This window comes from Brassica rapa, chromosome A08, assembly GCF_000309985.2.
Source record: "Brassica rapa cultivar Chiifu-401-42 chromosome A08, CAAS_Brap_v3.01, whole genome shotgun sequence".
In the NCBI taxonomy this organism is placed as follows: Eukaryota; Viridiplantae; Streptophyta; class Magnoliopsida; order Brassicales; family Brassicaceae; genus Brassica; species Brassica rapa.
The window spans coordinates 22,470,850-22,489,814 of record NC_024802.2 but is presented as its reverse complement, the minus strand read 5'-3'; the positions used below and the strand labels follow the sequence as shown (position 1 = coordinate 22,489,814).

Sequence of the window (18,965 nt, the reverse complement as noted above, 5' to 3'; positions counted from 1 at the left end):
CTTGTATAAATCTAAAAAGATGAGTCATCATAATATATAAGAAATTGGCTATTACTCCAGCTTTGCTGATTGCAAAGAGTGTGATCACAAAGAAGCTAACGCAATCGTATGTAGCGAGCTTTCCTCAATGGCTCTCTTCCTTTTTTTGTTTAAGAGGGGCCAGGCGTTTGAGTTTGATTCTTTATTTTGATGTATTGGTTCTAAGTTGTCATGAATGAAAAGCAAGTAATTTCAGTGAAAAAAAAACAAATATTGAAATACCTTAAATTAAATAAAATAGTAAATTCAAATATCATAGAATATCTAAGATTATTAACTTCATAACGGAACATTTTAAACTAATACAAGGAAAAAGAAACACAATGAAACGAAGGAAACTATATTTTTTATTTTGATCATCTTTATATATTTCTTATTTTGTTGGTAAAAACATCTTTATATATTTATCATCACAATCATATATTATCAAATCATTTCCATGGGAAACATTTAGCATTTTTACCAAGCTTGCATGGGCCATCGGGTTTGATAGTCCAGTTAAATTTATAACCGTCATCTTGATCTCTCGTAGCATCAAATATATCAAACCGCTTGACCTGATTGTTCCATTGGAAGCTGCAGAAGAACAGTGTTGTTCTCCATATATTTGGCTGAAATGAAAAGTGGTAATCTGTTTTGGCAGCCACCATATGAACCCCCAAGTCATTATCTTTGGATTTGCAATGAACCGTAAGAACTGGACCTCCAAGGTTATTTGTCATTGTGAGGTCGGTTCGGGGCCAAAACGGTGGTAACCCATGACTCAGACCAAACAAAAGAACCATGATAAGAAAAGCAAGACAAAGTTTTGGTGACTTTCTCATTGATGCAGGATTTCTCAATAAGATTGCTATACTGGAGTTGAACTTGAAGTAATTTGGGATGGCTCAACACATTCAGTCCATATATATAGCGCTTTGGTAGTAACTAAGCAAACATTTTCTTAAGAGTAATAAATTAATTATTAATGAATTTTGACCCAAAGAAAACATGAATTGAACAAGTGAATCAGTCAAAGAGTAATAAATTAATTATTATTAGGTCCGTATTGTAACATGTGTTTGTGAAACTTGTCATGCACAAAAACAAAGTGTTGACTACATAATAACAAATTCTATACTATTAGAAGGAAATCATCCCAAAAATTGACTATACAAAAGTGTTGGATCTATACACCAAAACTCCAAAATAGTCATTTAGTGTTGAATTATGATTTGAGTTCAAATCTTAGTGAACGTGATTTATTATAATTTAATAGAAAAAAATTGCCATAATGAAAATAAGACTATTAGTCATAGAGTTTTATAAAACAGTTTAGCGTGATGTACTTAGAATCTAACAGCTGAATTATCGGTTGAAAACATAATAATTTGTCATACTGACAGCCCATTTGCTAATATTTGATTTGTTTTTTTCTTAACACAGCTTTAGTTTGATCATCTTTTCCTTATGCACAATTGAAAGTATCGACTAACAAACAGTATTCAGGAGTAACAAAAGTATATATCTTACTCAGAAGCAGCGAGGCTTACCAAATGAGACACCAAATCTTCAAGACATGAAAACTGATTCAGTAAACTCTTTTGAAAGCATCTGAACTCATCTCACTTAAACCTTCGTTGATCCTCTTCATTCCCTTCTGCAATAACTCCACTCCTCTGCATATTCCTTCTGGAAGCTTCCTTCTCTTGTTCGATTGTTTCTCTACTTCCATTGATCTCTGCTGCTTTCTTCCTTCTAGAAGCTTCTGCACTGTTGCCTTTCTGTTCTGGTCATGCGCTTAGATCCCATCAGTTATATTAGTAAGTGACAAAAAGAAAGAAGAACAATATTTTATATTTAGAGCTGAAGTGAGTGATCATGGATGATGTGCAGGAAATGAGATCCCCAAGAACCCTGGATGGAGGTTAGGAAGCTAGGCACTGTCAAGTGTCAACTACCTGGAATCACTTAAACTTCAAGACAAGTTCGTTTCCGAGAGAAAAGCTAATCGAATCCCGGATACACTCCTCTCTCTTCAGCATCACCATCTTACACCCTCGGAAAACGTAGAACCGATCACAACCTACTGATCCCTGAAGCTGAACTCAAAGGCATTGGAGCTGAGCTTCACTATACTCAAAGCGGAGGAGATATCACTTTCCATGGCCCTCATCAAGCCATCTTATACCCCGTCATCTCCTTACGCAGCATTGGTATTGGTGCTAAGAACTATGTAGAGACGTTGGAGAGGTCAATGGTTTCGCTATTTTGGTAATATTAGTCGAAGTTAAGGCCTTAACTTTTTTTCTTAAAATGAATATTCTTTTTCCCAACAGTTCTTATCTCCTCTGATTATATTATACGTAAAAAGGGTTTTTTCATCTATAATATTTTTTCTTTTAAATATTGAAATACAAAGTAAATAAAATAGTAAATTCAAATATCTCAAATTATTAACTTCACAACAGACCATTTTAAACTAATACAAAGAAAAATAAACACAATGAAACAAATGAAACTAGATTAATGAAGTCTTTGAAAAGATGATCATCATAAAAAGACTTTTATTAGATGTTTCATTTGATCATCTTTATACATTTTTTATTTTGTTGGTAAAAAACATCTTTATATATTTATCATCACAATCATATATTATCAAATCATTTCCATGGAAAACATTTAATTTGTTTACCAATCTTGCATGGGCTATCAGGTTTGATAGTCCAGTTAAATTTATAACCGTCATCTTGATCTCTCGGAGCATCAAATATATCAAACTGCTTGACCTGATCGTTCCATTGGAAGCTGCAGAAGAACAGTGTTGTTTTCCATATATTTGGCTGAAATGAAAAGTGGTAATCTGTTTTGGAAGCCACCATGTGAACCCCCAAATCATCATCTTTGGATTTGCAATGAACCGTAAGAACTGGACCTCCAATATTATTTGTCATCGTGAGGTCGGTTCGGGGCCACAACGGTGGTAACTCATGACTCGGACCAAACAAAAGAACCATGATCAGAAAAGCAACACAAAGTTTTGATGAATTTCTCATTGATACAGGATTTCTCAATAAGATTTGCTATATTGGAGTTGAGTCTGTAGGAATTGAGACTGGCTTAGCATATTCTTTCCATATATAGTGCTTTTGTAGTAATTAAACAAATGTTTTCTTAAAATAGAATATATATATTACCAATTGACCAATATGAACAAGCGAACCAGTCAATGTGAGGTTAGGTCCGTTTCGGAACGTTTTTTGTGAAACTTGTCGTCCAAAGAAGACATGCAACAGAACAAAGCGTTAACTATATAACAAGAACTCAAAACAAATACGTGAATATCGATGTGGTAGTCTCTTTAGTAGTGATTAAAAGTTTATTAATGTTTCCACACTAAAATATATGAATTTGAATCATAGAAAACATGACAGCATTCAATGTCCAGATGCATATTAAGAAACATTGTAAATGGTTTGGATTATTTGTATCGAAATTAAAACAGAGGATTAATTTGTGCCAAGTCGTTCGATTTTGAAGCTTTATTACAAACACTTAAAATCTATACTATTAAAAAGAAAGTACTATTGAAAAATCTACTTAAACAAGGTTATTGCACCTATTCATTAAGGTTAAATTTGTCTTAAAAAAATTTAGTCTAACAATACCCATATATAAAACAGCTTGGGCTATTAGATGTATACTAATTATTAATCTAATAATCAAGTTCTCTCTCGGGTCGTAGTACAAAAATAACCAAAACTTATATGTGCCTTTGTAATTATATTTTAAACATTTGTTCCAACTTCCAAAACGTATTCTAAAATTTTATTTTATTGTTATTTTATATTAGCACATATTGTTGGATTTCGTTTAGTAATTTATGTAACAGTTTATGTGAAAGATATAAAAAATAGAAAAAGCCAAAAGAATATTCCCACAAACTAGCAACCTCTTAAAATATACGAGAATAATATATTAAACAAAATCGACCATATTTTTATCCCATCATATTCGATTACCAAATCTAATGAAACTTAAAGAATCTACTTTATTAAAAGAAAATGAGTTTAAATAAATCTATATATATGAAGGTTGACCCTTTTCTAAGAGCTAATAATTTTATGGTCCTACTTAAATTTTGCCTAACAATATATTATCATAGTTAATTTATTATATATTAATATATTAGCTATGAAAAAGATATATAGAGAAACTAAAGTTAAGTATTTCTTAAATATTTTTATAAAACATATCAGGGTTTAAAAATTCATAAATATTTTTTTCTAAAGTGAATAATAAAATTAAATTTCAAATCTGACATTTTACCAAAAGTAAAACATCTAATAAATTGACGATATCAAAACCGAAAAACCTAATTTCTTAATTAAAAATTATACAAAATAGATTTTAAAAACAAAAATAAAAACTAAAAAAATTGTCCATTGGTTTTGGTTCAAGCAGTGGTTCAACCGGTACTGGCTTCCGGGTTTTAACGGGGTTTAGCGGGTTTTTAAATTTTGGTTTCTTCACAAGACCCGAATCGGATTTATCTTGGGTTACCGGGTTAACTGGTTTAACCGTGGGTCCAGGTCAGGTTTCTAAACACTGCATATAACTAATAAATGGTTAAAAATTGTTTCAATTTTAGCGGATTTAGGAAAAAAAAATAGCGCGGGTCAAAATCTAGTTAAAATTTATAATCCGGACGAACAATTGTATGTGCCGTGGAGGACAAGAAACAAATTGGTATCGGTCATCTACTCCTTCAAAGTCTATGATTTTATCGTTTACTTCACTCTTGTAAGATGCAGTCCACTTGATCATTCGATACTTTTTTTATCTGATAAGGTCGTTTGCTTAGGCACGTTACAGGTTCGATAAAATGTCTCATAGACCCTTTTTAGTACCAAAATACTATTCATGTTGATGTGCTGTCTTTAGGGTTTTGTTTCTTAATTCTAGCTTAGTTGCTTGTTGTAAAAGGTGTGCTGTTTTGGTCCCATTGCTATGTGTTTGGCTATAGTAATCATCTTCACATGATCATGGATGATTTGCAGGAAATGAGATCCCCTAGAACCCTGGAGGTTTGGAAGCTAGGCACTGTCAACTACTTGAAATCACTTAAACTTCAAGACAAGTTGGTTTCCGAGAGAAAAGCTAATCGAATCCCCGATACACTCCTCTCTCTTCAGCATCACCATCTTACACCCTCGGAAAACGTAGAACCAATCAAACCTACTGATCCCTGAAGCTGAACTCAAAGGCATTGGAGCTGAGCTTCACTATACTCATACTCAAAGAGGAGAACATATCACTTTCCATGGCCCTCATCAAGGTGGTTTGGGTCGGGGATAGAAAGATTGGTGCGATTGGGGTTCATATCTCCTCTGGAATCACTAGTCATGGTTTGGCCTGCAACATAGATACTGACTTGAAGTACTTTGAGCACATTGTGCCCTGTGGGATTGCTGGTAAAGAAGTCACATCTCTGAGAAGAGAGACAGATACGCTGCTTCCTTCTGAAGAAGTGATTCATGAGCAGTTGGTTTCTTGTCTGGCCAAAGCGTTCTCATATGATGATGTTGTGTGGAAGGAAGATCCTTCATTCATTTTGGACAACCAGGAGGAGAAGTCCTTCTTCAGGTTTATCTCGGTTTAATCCGGTTTTGATTGAATGCATCTTACTTACTCTAAAAAGATGAGAGTCATCATACTACATAAGAAATTGGCTATTACTCCAGCTTTGCTGATTGCAAAGAGTGTGATCACAAAGAAACTAACTCAATCGTATGTAGCGAGTGGCTTTCCTCAATGGCTCTCTTCCTTTTTTGTTCAAGAGGGGCCAGCCGTTTGAGTTTATTCTTTATTTGATGTATTGGTTCTAAGTTGTTATGAATGAAAAGGACTTAATTTCAGTGAAAAAGAAAACAAATATTGAAATACCTTAAAGTAAATAAAATAGTAAATTCAAATATCATAGAATATCTCAGATTATTAGCTTCATAACCGAACATTTTAAACTAATACAAGGAAAAAGAAACACAATGAAACAGGAAACTATATTTTTATTTTGATCGTCTTTATATATATTTTTATTGTGTGTAAAAACATCTTTATATATTTATCATCATCACAATCATTTATTATCAAATTATTTCCATGGGAAACATTTAACCTTTTTACCAAGCTTGCATGGACCATCGGGTTTGATACTCCAGTTAAATTTTTCACCTACACCTTCATCTCTCGTAGCATCAAATATATTAAACCGCTTGAACTGATTGTTCCATTGGAAGCCGCAGAAAAACAGTGTTGTTTTCCATACATTTGGCTGAAATGAAAAGTGGTAATCTTTGTTGGCAGCCACCATGTGAACCCCCAAATCATCATTTTTGGATTTGCAATGAACCGTAAGAAGTGGACCTCCAAGATTATTTATCACTATGACGGTGGTGTCGGGCCAAAACGGTGCTAACTCATGACTCGGACCAAACAAAAGAACCATGATCAGAAAAACAACACAAAGTTTTGGTGAATTTCTCATTGATGCAGGATTTCTCAATAAGATTGTTATACTAGAGTTGAACTTGAAGTAGTTTGGAATGCTTCAACATATTCAGTCCATATATATAGCTCTTTAGTAGTAATTATACAAACGTTTTCTTAAGAGTAATAAATTAATTATTAATGAATTTTGACAACAAAAAAAACGCGAATTGAACAAGGGAATCAGTCAAAGAGTAATAAATTAATTATTAGTTTATTACTAGGTCTGTCTTGTAACTTATGTTTGTGAAACTTGTCAGTTGTTGCCCAAAGAGACATACACAAAATAAAGTGTTGACTACAAAATAACAAAATCTATACTACTAAAAGAGAATTATCCCAAAAATTTACTATACAAAAGTCATTGAACCTATTTATTAGAAACTTAACAAAAAAAAAAAAAATATATATATATATATATATATATATAACAATGTGACTGTTACCATGAGGTTATTAATATTAAACTCATTGTTTTTTATCCTATTTTTGTGGATAATTCTACCTAACTTATACTTCTATTTAATTAAAATATGAATTATATTATTTTACTATTTACTAAGCCTATCTATCTAACCACATATATGTAATTTATGACATTATGGAATTCTCTTTTACTTTTTACTAAATTTATTTTCTAATAAAAATATTTTACCAAACAATCACAAAAGCTTGATAGCACATGTTATGATATTTTGTGGCAATTAAGATAGTTAATCAAATTGATGAAACATTATTGTATAAAAATATAAACCATTTTGTCTATGTCATGAAGATTAGCCAACATTGGTCAAAGCAATATCAATCTTTATAGCAGAATTTTCACAAAAGTTATACTATATTATTTGTTTTATATCTATAAAATCATACACCATAACATTACATGATTCCTACGCTAAAGACTTTTCTCTTTGTATGTATATAGAAATATTTGTTTTTAAAAATTATCTATTATTAATTAAGGATATCAATATAATATGATAATATCCATCAGTTCTTGAAAACAATATTCCTAAATTTATGAAAAAGTTTAAATCTCACTAATGACAATTTTGTCCATTGATCTTGGGCTTATAAGATAGATTTAAATGGATCAGATTTGAAAACAATAATGTAAGCTAAATGGTGAGAGGTTAGATTTGATTTTTACATCCGTGGATCGAGAGATAACTTTTTTATAAAATATTTTGGACTCCAATGTGTAATTTAAGGGATCAATTTTCTGAACATTGTTGTATTCACATATAGTAGAACTCAACTTCTTTACATTATCAAAAAGCCTACGTTAATTTAACTTCTTTATAAACCCCACTTTCAATAGTATTGTGTATAAAATATAATGTAGTTCTATAAAACTAAACGAACTTCAAACATATATTTACAAATTTCTGAACGGGTATTAGGTAGGACTTGTACCTGAACTGAAGTCCAAAAAAATCAATAATTACTTTAGCCTAGACTCGGACATGAACCAAACATTTTTTAATCGGTTCTGGTTTGAATTTTCGAGTCTGGATAGACTGTCCAAACCTATAAAAACTAACATATATTATATCTTTTAAAATTAAGTTTTAAAGAATAAACATGTGTTTTTGAAGCGCGGATCAAAATATAGTATTCATTAATGGTTAATTAAGAATTTATAAATGTTTTTATAAGAAGGTCAACTCCTACAAAACACCAAAAAAAATAAAATTAGTGTAATTTTATTTTTTATGAAACAATAGAAATGAATCTTAGTTGCTAAAAAAAATGAAACAGGAGAAATGACTGCTGAAGAAAAACAATAGAAACAGCATCATTTCACTAAATTTGATATTTTGTGAATTATGTTAATCTAAATTTGGTGTAATACTATTAATCATACTAAATACTAAAATAATATATATTACTTTTCATTTAATTATACGTAAACTAATATTATTAATTATTCCTAACTTATAGTTATAAATAATTATATCCTAGTAATTTTCATTTTTATTTTGAGATTAGTAAACATTAAAATATTATTTTATATTTTCAGTTAGTAATACAATTAAATGAGTGTTATTTTGAAATTGTAACAGAATAAAAGAACTTTTCATAAATTTTAGATTCAACTAAATTTTACATGAATAAAAAATAAAATATAAAATAAGTAAAAGAAATAAATAATATTTTAAATAAACTGTCAACTGTGGAAACATAAACTTACCAAATTTAAAAGAAAATGAAATAAATATAAGATAAATTCCCTTAGATATTTATTTTTAGTTTATTTTCACAAAAATAGACCTAATAAAGAAAATGACCAAAATAAGTTTTATTAACCAATCTAGACTTAGGGTTTAGAGTTAAGGGGTAGGGGTTTTGGGGATAGAGTTTCAAATTTTAAAAAATAAAAAATTAAAATTTTCAAAACAAAAATGTGCTTTCTTAGTCATTTTATTTTTTGAGTGCTATTTTTATGACAAAAACTTAAAAATGTATATTTGAGAGAATTGCCCTAAACATAATTATTCAACTATAAATAATTAAATTATTGACTTTTTAAACTAAAATTTAATATATAACATAGTTTTGGTATATAGTTTGGTATAATGGTTGGATATGAAAAATAAAATTCAGCACCAAAACACCAAAATTTAGTGTTGAATTATGTTTAGAGTTGCCTTAAGAAATTTGAGTTCAAATCTTAGTGAACGTGATTTATTATAATTTAATAGAAAAAATTCCATAATGCAAATAAGAGTAAGACTCTTAGTCATAAACTTTTATACAACAGTTTAGCGTGATGTACTTAGAATCTAACAGCTGAATTAATGGTTGAAAACATAATAATTTGTCATACTGACAGCCCATTTGCTAATATTTGATTTGTTTTTTCTTAACACAGCTTTGGTTTGATCATCTTTTCCTTATGCACAATTGAAAGTATCGACTAACAAAAACAGTATTCAGGAGTAACAAAAGTATATATCTTACTCAGAAGCAGCGAGGCTTACCAAATGAGACACCAAATCTTCAAGACATGAAAACTGATTCAGTAAACTCTTTTGAAAGTCTTGACTCTCATCTGAACTCATCTCACTTAAACCTTCGTTGATCCTCTTCATTCCCTTCTGCAATAACTCCACTCCTCTGCATATTCCTTCTGGAAGTTTCCTTCTCTTGTTCGATTGTTTCTCTACTTCCATTGATCTCTGCTGCTTTCTTCCTTCTAAAAGCTTCTGCACTGTTGCTTTAACCTGCGTGCCTTCTTTCGAAAGCATCTCGAGTTCCTCTTGTGAAGCTGTGGTCGAGAGAAGCGCTTGTTCTTTCTCCAAGAACATCTTTAACTCTGACATGAACCGCTCTGTTTTTGCTTCTTTTCCAGAAGCTATATCGAAAGCTAGAGCAGCGTCTTCAGGTACGAATCTCCATAGCTGGGCACAGCCAGTACGTGCGCAGAAATAACCAAACGCAGTAACCGCGTGGTGTACCAAAGCCCAGTGGCGTTTCCTGAGAAGCAAATGGTAGAGTTCCCAGACCGCCCTGCTCTTTGGACAGGTTTCGGTTTCAGACATTTCGTAATTGCTAAGTCCTGACAAGAAGAGAGCAAGGCTTGGCTTCAGTTTATGGAGATGATGCTGACTGTTATCAGTTTCTGTAATGAAAAGCCTTTGAAGCTCTGTTATGACATTATCCATCTCTTGGCAAGTGTAGAGCTGCTCGCTTCTTGAGATGATTGATAGTGTTTCGCTGAGAATCTCAGTGTAACGATCCCTTGTCATTTCGTCTTTGGATTTTCTTAGCTTTTGAATGAGAGCGACGCCAAACTTCAGAGTTCTGGAGTCAATCTCTGGTATGCTCATCTTCCTACAGAGAAAAAATGAAAACACTCAATATCCACAATGACCACAACACAAAAGTTTCAAAGGAAAATTGTTAAGAGTATATATCATAATTACTTACAGTATCCCAAGGCAAGCAGATAGTGCTACAACCGGACCTCCCTGGACAAAGTATCTGGAGGAATTTGAGGTTTTCTCAGTGAAATTCTCAATGAAGTGAAAGAACTCTGCGACAATCTGTTTCTTCGCGTCGCTTATCATTCTGTCGGGAAGAAAATTCAGCGGGAAGCCCTCTAACAGCAAGGCTAGATATGCATCTGGTGCCGATTCGGATCTGCTCTCAGTGGAAATGTTTTTGTAAACTTGAGCTGTTAAGGATTTGGGGCTGTGAGTGAGAAGAAAGCAGATGGACTTTGCAGTTCTTCTGAGAACGGAATCAGGACAAAGAGGCGCTTCTGATGTTGACATTGACAACATGAAGATACAAAGTTTATCGATCACATTGGCCACCGTAACGTCAGTGGCATGACGAGCCCAGAAGCACCAGAGTTCCATGACTATCTGCCAACACAGGAAGTGGGGATGCAAGAGATTCTTGAGTAATAGTGTTTCAAGCTCTTCCCATGCAGGAGATGAAGACAGAGTAATCATAAGGGTTTTGAGAGATAGAAGCAGAGCTGAAAACATTGATTCCCAGACAATTGTCTTCCCCGAACCATCTGCCATTGGTAGCTGAGAAGAAAGGACTGAAGTGTAAACCTTTTCGTCTGTTAATACATCGAGAAGCCATTGCAGCTTTCTGGTGATTGCAAGCTTTGCATCTTCTTCAAGCTCAGAAGAATACCTCATGACAGCCTGAAACAGTACAACCCGAGCCAGGAGCAAACCTCTGGCACTTGCTGCGGATTCAACAGATAAAGACAAGATATCCACCAATGATGGTTCTGTCTGCGAACCATGGCCCTGTTTGTTACAAACTTGGGTCGGGAAACATTGTTCATCTATGAACAACGAATCAAGAAGTGAGAGCCTGAGTTCTTGTGTTATTTCGCCTGCGTTCAACAGTGCATTTAGAAGATCTACAGTTGTTTTCTCAAGAAGATCCGTCATTACTTCACTTGCGTATTTGCCATGGGTTTGTTGGCTCAGCGAAACTTTGAACGCAGAGATCATCAAGATGCAGAGTGATATTTCCTTGAACACCATAGACACCTGGTTTGGAAACAGCGCCGCAACTTTAACAGCATTGATGAGATAAAATTTCACAGGAAGAAAAACCCTTCTGGCTTCTGTTGCAGATATGTTTTCCTTCACCGAGCAAGACCAAGCCACAGCGGAAAACCTCAGAGACTCCTTGATCAGTGATATCAGCTTCAGAATGATCTCTCCTACATCGACCTTAGATGCCAATGTCTGCTTGTCTATCTGAAGCAATGTAATCACACCCTTCCATGATGTATTAAGAATTGTCACAAGATTACCACCATCTCTTGCAGCAAGCATACCCAATTCGCTCATAGATTTAACTCCCATCGTGATTATGCTAACCAAATTACGTACGTCGTTGCCTTCCTCCATCGTTGATATTCCTACATTTCCATTAGTCTTCATTTCATTCACACACTGATTCACTGTTGGAGAGAACTCTTTGCACAGACGAACGATAGAGTCAATCACCCCTTGCACAGCCTTAAAAATCTCCAAGGAAAAGGATTCAACTTTCTGTTTCAAAAAGAGGTGAAAGCTATTAACAGATGACAACAATGCTAATTACTAATCTCAACCTTCAGTAGAAAAATGTAATTTCAGTCAAAACATATGTTAATCAATTCATTGTTCAGATGATTTCCGGAAGATACCTTGGCATTCAATATCACCTCCTTTGTCAAATTCAGCTGCTCTGAAACAAACTTATGAACTGTAACAGCTGAGGCCTCATCACTCACGAAACATATTTTTCCAATAGCAGTAAAGCTTGAGGCAGAAAAGCGAAGATAATCCAAAAGAAGCTGCATTAAGAATGATAGAATAACTCAGTCGACCAGTAATCTCTGAGAGACTTGTACTTACAGAAGCGTCTAACATCACCAACCTGAAAGAAAATGCTTGAATGCTCTTCCTCTTGAGACTCCTCCATCGACAAAACAGACATGTATAAATGTTTCCCACACCATTGGCTTACCTACAAGAAGTGGAGTAAGAAAAGAGAATACAACAACACTCTCAAGCTGACGTTCAGCACTAAGCAAGCAGCAAGAAAAGAAACTATTATTGTACCTTAATACCAAAAGCTAGAAAATATTGAGAGCAATCAGAAAGATCCAAAGCCAGGTACTTTGAAGCCACATGCAGAATTGCCTTGTTCAACAAACACTGGGACACGTCAAGACATGTGGTGTCTTCCCAGAGTGTCTATACTATTGTCAAGGACGACTTGAAACATGCCAGAACAGACCATTTAAACCATATCTAATAGTCTTAATCCAAGTGAAGCATAGTAGTAAACCAGAAAGGCATGTAACATTTAAACATATCAAACATGAAGCAGAGATAACTTGAGCGCTTAAGTGTTGAACATCATAATCCTGAAATCTCTATTCTCACAATATTATCCCTGAAAGAAACAATCACACACACAGAGAGAGCGTACAACTAATTATATAAATACATCAACTAAGTGTGGATACTGTTAGGCTCTGGAGGAAAGACGCCACATCAGAATTCTCCTGTGTATCTAACTGAGCAAGCTGTGTGAGTAGCTGAACCCGATTCTCGATAAGCTGTTGTTGTTGTACATACATAGAGGAAAGTGAAAGCTCGTTAGACCTACTTATGAGCTAAAAAATTTGCAACTGCTTTCAGTAAATCCATTCTTAATAGCTACCAACTCCTAAGAGGATACAATCATATATGTACATGCATCAAAAACAAAATTGATTCCGCTGATAACTGATTTAAGCTGCGTAAAGCTCAATCCAGACCATAAATCAAGCAATCGGAAGGATACGGATCGTAGAATTTACACAGCGCAGGACGAAGATGGTACGGAACAGTCGCGAGATTTTTTGAAAATTAATCGAAGCTGGAAGAGAAAAAGAAGAAGCTTACATCGGAAGATTTGATCTCTTCTAGTATCTTCATCGCGTTGTTCCCCTCCATCTCTCGTACTCTTCCTCTCCCTTTCTCTCTTTCTATCTCTAGAATGGCTCTTACTCTCTTAGCTTCCCGCTCTTTGCATTTTAGCTATTGAAAATATCTGCGCCCTGCTTGTTTTCGCTTTCAAAGGCCCGTTAGATCTAATTGGGCTTTAAATGTAGCCCATATTATGGTCTAATTTAAAAAAAAAATGGATTCAAATTTCAATAAATGTGATGTATTAAACCACGTTTCAGAAAAACTTTGATGTTTCAAAATATAAGATATTTTGATAATTTTAAATTACTTTAATTTTATTAAAAGTTGGTTAACCAATAACATTTTAGTACATTATTTATGATTAGTTAACTTATTTTGAATTTATATTATTAATAATTATTTTTTTTAAAGTAAAATTTTTAATTGTTGTGCATTTAAGCAAAACATCTTATGGAATGAGGGGAGTATAAATTTTGATTTTCACTACATATATAATCATACATACATACAAATAGGTAAAAAATTGATTTCCACTACATATATAATACATACAAATACAAAAGATTCATCTTATACGTCGTAATTGATTGCATGCAATGCAAAATTAAGTTGTGCCAGTGGAAAAGTCGATAGAGAGCAGGACAATGCATGAAACAAGTGTTTGTCATGCAACTCGTATCTTCTTTAATATTCGCCACGATCTCATCCCAAGGCCATTATTACGTCATTTATTATAGCTTATGGAGTATATTCTGTTGATTCTTGCTGTCTTCGCCCACATTTGTGATATAATTTTTTTGGTAAAAATGTTAAAAACATTTATTATGTACTTTTTCTTTAAAATATCGAACTGCCAAAATAATTTCCTAATATGTTAATTATATATTACAATTTCAAGTTTTCAAATACCTTCATGAATCTTAATTAACATACCAACTTAAAACATATGTTTATTATGAATTAAACACATTTCAGAAGAATCATATTCATTTGCAAGTTGAGCTAATCATGCATTCTTGTAAGTTGTAATCATCAGAGATTAAGCGTGTGTAAATATCTGTATATCATCTTTATCTAAGTTCTCGTGTTGGTTAGTTAATCTATGACCGGATCAGCTATAGGCTTAGACCATCTCCAATGGTTTACTTTATTTTTTTCTCTAAAATGGAATAATTATATAATAAAGTTAGATGTTGCTCTAATGATACTATATTTTAGAGTGAAAAATAAAGTGATAAATGAAAAATGAAAAAAACTACTCTATATATAAAGTAAAAAATAGGTTTATACTATTATAAAGTAGAAAATAGAGTACCATTGAAACATTTTTACTCTAAACTCTATTTTAAAGTAGAAAATAGAATGGAGTTTGAGATGTCCTTATAGCATATATCATGGAAAAATATACCTATTAGCTTTTATTCAATTTTACTAGTATATGTTAACTTTCGACGTTAACACACAGGTTGGATTCCAAATTTTAGCAGAAAGAAAACACAGGTTGGATTGTATTTTGAAAGGCTTCCATATATATGAATTCAGACATTTGACGTCTCTTCAGTCCGATGATAGAGTGCAACTGACATAATATCTAGATACGTTTTTTTAGCAAAAAAAAAAAATAATGTAGATACGTTTTCATGCAAAGTCCATATGTTTCTTTTATAATGTTTTTTGAACATTTCTTTTATGACGTTTTATTAGACATTTTGTTCTTTTCTATAAAAGTATATATTACTGTTTTTATCTAAACTAGAATCGTTATCCGCGCTACGCGCGGAAAATACTTTTAAATATGTTAATTTTAAGATTTTAAGATGGAAATCTCTTAAAATAATGGAAATATAATTTCTAATATTAATTAAGATTTGATTGGATGTTGATGAAGATAGATTTAGTGCACTTATTATATCCAAAGGCATAATACAATAATTTGCTAGGATACTATAAAGAAACATAAATAGGTTGGAGAGTGTATTTTTTTCTCTATTGATTTAATTTGTCTTGATGTTTTTGTTTCGTTGAATAGGTGAAGTTGCTCTTGAGTTCATTATTTGGTTGACTTCTTGTTCGTTCTTTGAAGTGCTTAACATATTTGATTGAGCTGTTAAAGTAAAGTCTTGTTGCTAGTGATGAAGCGAGTTGTAATTTTTCTGTAATAGTCAGTGTATTATTTGTATGAACAAAAAATTAAATATAGATCGTTTACCTTTAGATAGTCATGGGATGATGCTTGTGATGATAACAACTTAAAATTTATGAGCTTGTGATGATAAAATTATTTAAGGTAATTCTTTCAATTAGATCATTTTAAGTTTTATCACAAAAATAAATTTCAAAAACTAAAATGATCAAAATAGTTTTTTTTGTGAATTTTTTTTAAATTTGAAATCATATTCTTAAAACCCCACTCTTCAACTCTAAATCTCAAACCTTAAACTCTAAACCCTAAACCTTAAACCCTAAAACATATCCCTTAACTCTAAACCCTAATGTCTAGATTAATTAACTCTAGGGATATAAGTGTATATTTACTTATTTTGATAAAATATTTAAGTCTATTTTGTTCATTTTTATTTTTAAGGTTTATATTTGTGACAAATACTTTTTAGGTATATCTTAGGGAATTTCTCAATTAGTTATTTAAATATTATTCTCACATATTAGTGATTTTTTATGTCAAATTTGTATTTTGTATATTTAATAACACCTTCTTGTGTGTCATTCTTTGGTTTTAATAAAGATTATTCTTGGGTCTACCCCTACCAATGTCGTTATTTCATTTTCGATATTTTTAGAAAAATAAAATAAAATAAAATATTGTCAAGTTATATTATGTTTTTAAAATAAAAAAGATAAAAATTGAAAAATAAAAGTAATTACAAAAAACAGAATTTACAAAAAAAAATATTTTTAACATCGTCAGCAAAATACTAAACTCTAAACCTTAAATTCTAAACCCTTAGGTAAATCATAAATCCTTGGAGAAATCCTAAACTATAAATCAAAACACTAAACCTTAATTCCTAAACACTAAATTTTAACCCTAAACCTTAAATCTTAAATTTTAAACTCTTGAGTATTTAGTGTTAAGTGTTTTTTTATTTAAATAATTAGGATTTGTTCAAAGGTATAGGGTTTACCTAAAGATTAAAAAATATTTTTCAAATTTTGTTTTTATAACTTCTACTATTTTTTTTCATTTTTACCTTTTATTTTTAAAACATAATATAAATTGACAATATTTTATTTTTTTTAAATATATCCAATATGAAATAACAAATTTTATTGGTTGATTAACCTAGATGTTCACTCTAGGGATAAAACCAAAAATAAGTCTTCAATAAATGTGTTTGTCATTTCATTTTATTGCTACCAACATGATTTTTTTAGTGATCGATGATAATGCAACTTTAACATTATATATTATATTTTATCTTATATTTTGTATTTAGATTTTCCAATCTTCATGTTGTCATTTATTTTAGAATCATTTTCAATAGGTAATAGGTTTAAAAGATGTAAATAATGTTGTAAATTTAGACTTTTTAGCGCAACTGAACACTATAAATTATGAAAATTATAAATTAAAATAGATTGTTTAATGATTTTATTTTACTAAATATTTTTCTGTGTTTATTTGTTGTTTTATTTCATATTTTTAAAATTTTATTGCTTTATTCTTTAATTGCAGAGAATTGCTATTTCCAATTTTTGTACCTTCTTTCTATCTTTTTTTTTGTTATTATTTAAAGGATCTAATACTTTTTAGTAGTGTATATGATATATACAAATTTGTTTACTATTTTGCTATGATGGAAAAAATGTTATGAAAATATTAATGTGACTGAAAATATATATCAAAACTATATTATTTATTTTGATGACATATGAAAATTTATTTGTAAATAAGTTGTATGTTGCTATCTGTATATATCATGTATTCACTCGTTAATGATTTGATATTTATTTATTATTTGGACGTCATTTCTATTGCTTTCTTGAACTAACTATTAGTGATGACTCATTTTTCAGAACTTCTTTTTTGAACGAAGGCATCATTTTCTTAAAACTTTCATTATGTTCTTCTTAATTAAACAAATCTTTTATTATATTTTTAGCTTCCATTTCTTTCTTCTTCCCTCAACACTGATTACATCATTTTGTCTCTTTAGCTAAAAAAAAAAATCTAGAATTCCACCGATTCTAGATCAGCGTGAGGTTCGATTGTGGTTCCAAAACCTAGAGTTCCTGAGATTCAGACGAAGTGATAACATGTAAGGCGAAGCCTCGGATCTGTAACCACCAGTCATCCATAACACGCAACGAATGATTCTGCAATTTGAAAGGTCTTCTTTGTGTCTACTAATCTAAAGATCCGAGTCTGAGATATGTGAAAAAGGACGATGATGAGCTTACGTTAACCCTGAAGTTGAGATTCAATCATTCTAAAAATTCCAACTATACATACAAAAGGAAAGTTCTTCCATGAGATTATTTAATAAAGGAAAGATGTAAAATGATTCTCACATTTCCTTCGGTTTCAAAACTTTCATAGCTTGACAGACTGTAGAGAAGGACCATGACTTGCCTTTTTGATCAGTTCTTTGTATTCCTAGAGAACAACATATTGATGGAGTGATATATTCTTGGTCTTGTTCCTTTTGATCTTATCTTCCACTGAATCTCCTCTTTAATGAATCTGACAAACATTAAAAAACAGGCAACGAAGTTGACTTTCGTTTTCGGTCTTAGTGGTTCGATCCGATAGCTATTAAACTTAAGCGGCATTCCTCTAAAATACATAAGATGAGACTTTGTTTAACTGAAGAAGATGATGTCCTGATGACATAAACTTAACACGTTTTACATAGTATTTTTTAGATTATCACGTCGGAACTATCAAATGATGCCTTAGAGAATTACCATAATATCACATCAATATCTCAGTCACAAATCTAAACACATCAAGGGGATCCTATGTTAATTCACATTTAGTTTGAGAGTTCATTTTAAGACTAAGAACGCAATAACTGAATCAGTATCCATATTACTGATTCAATACTCCTAAAACACGTACAGTAGGTAAAGGATACAGTGATCTAGAAAAATAATTTATGGTGGATCCAGAAAGAAGGAGATCAAAGAACGAACCAGAGTTAGCGTTGTACTAATAGTGATGATCATGATAGCAGGAAGTGATTGTATTTTGTTGTGTAGGCTGAGGCTGAGAAGTACCCTGACAGGCACCTTCGTAAGGCGCAGATTGGTAATACCTAATCAATTTGATCACCAGGAAAAAAAGAGATTTAGAGTCGTGCCAGAAGATCAAAAGGTTCATTCTACCGCAAGGAATCCAAACAAAATAAGAAGTCTTTTACAATATTACATACCTGGAGGAGGATACGATTCATGCGCTTTAGCTTTGGAACTGTTAGGCTTACATCGCCA

At 31.8% G+C, this 18,965-nt stretch overlaps 2 protein-coding genes and 1 long non-coding RNA gene across 6 annotated transcripts; 1 reads left to right on the top strand and 2 right to left on the bottom strand.

Moving 5' to 3' along the window:
• Positions 1-290: 290 nt before the first annotated feature.
• Positions 291-15,855, bottom strand: LOC103836564. Of its 4 annotated transcripts, none has more exons than XM_009112845.3 (8): positions 13,488-15,850; positions 13,067-13,159; positions 12,657-12,791; positions 12,472-12,561; positions 12,239-12,388; positions 10,501-12,101; positions 9,564-10,404; positions 291-1,583 (listed from the first exon to the last, which is right to left on the bottom strand). In XM_009112845.3, the coding sequence occupies exons 1-8, from the start codon at positions 13,536-13,538 to the stop codon at positions 1,548-1,550; spliced, it is 2,997 nt and encodes a 998-aa protein (XP_009111093.1). In that variant the 5' UTR covers positions 13,539-15,850; the 3' UTR covers positions 291-1,547. The 4 variants fall into 4 exon arrangements, with proteins under 4 accessions (XP_009111093.1, XP_033132342.1, XP_009111092.1 ...); XM_033276451.1 differs by lacking the exon at positions 291-1,583 and adding an exon at positions 1,595-1,798 and having other exon boundaries at positions 9,789-10,404; positions 13,488-15,855; XM_009112844.3 differs by lacking the exon at positions 291-1,583 and having other exon boundaries at positions 9,293-10,404; positions 13,488-15,846.
• LOC117127123 lies at positions 1,606-2,506 on the top strand. Its single transcript, XR_004449908.1, has 2 exons — positions 1,606-1,841; positions 1,915-2,506. It is a non-coding gene; the product is annotated as an uncharacterized LOC117127123 (long non-coding RNA).
• Positions 5,853-9,055, bottom strand: LOC103836563 (S-protein homolog 5). Its single transcript, XM_033276463.1, has one exon. It carries the CDS (start codon positions 6,563-6,565, stop codon positions 6,173-6,175), a length of 393 nt encoding a protein of 130 aa, XP_033132354.1. The 5' UTR covers positions 6,566-9,055; the 3' UTR covers positions 5,853-6,172.
• Positions 15,856-18,965: the final 3,110 nt, after the last annotated feature.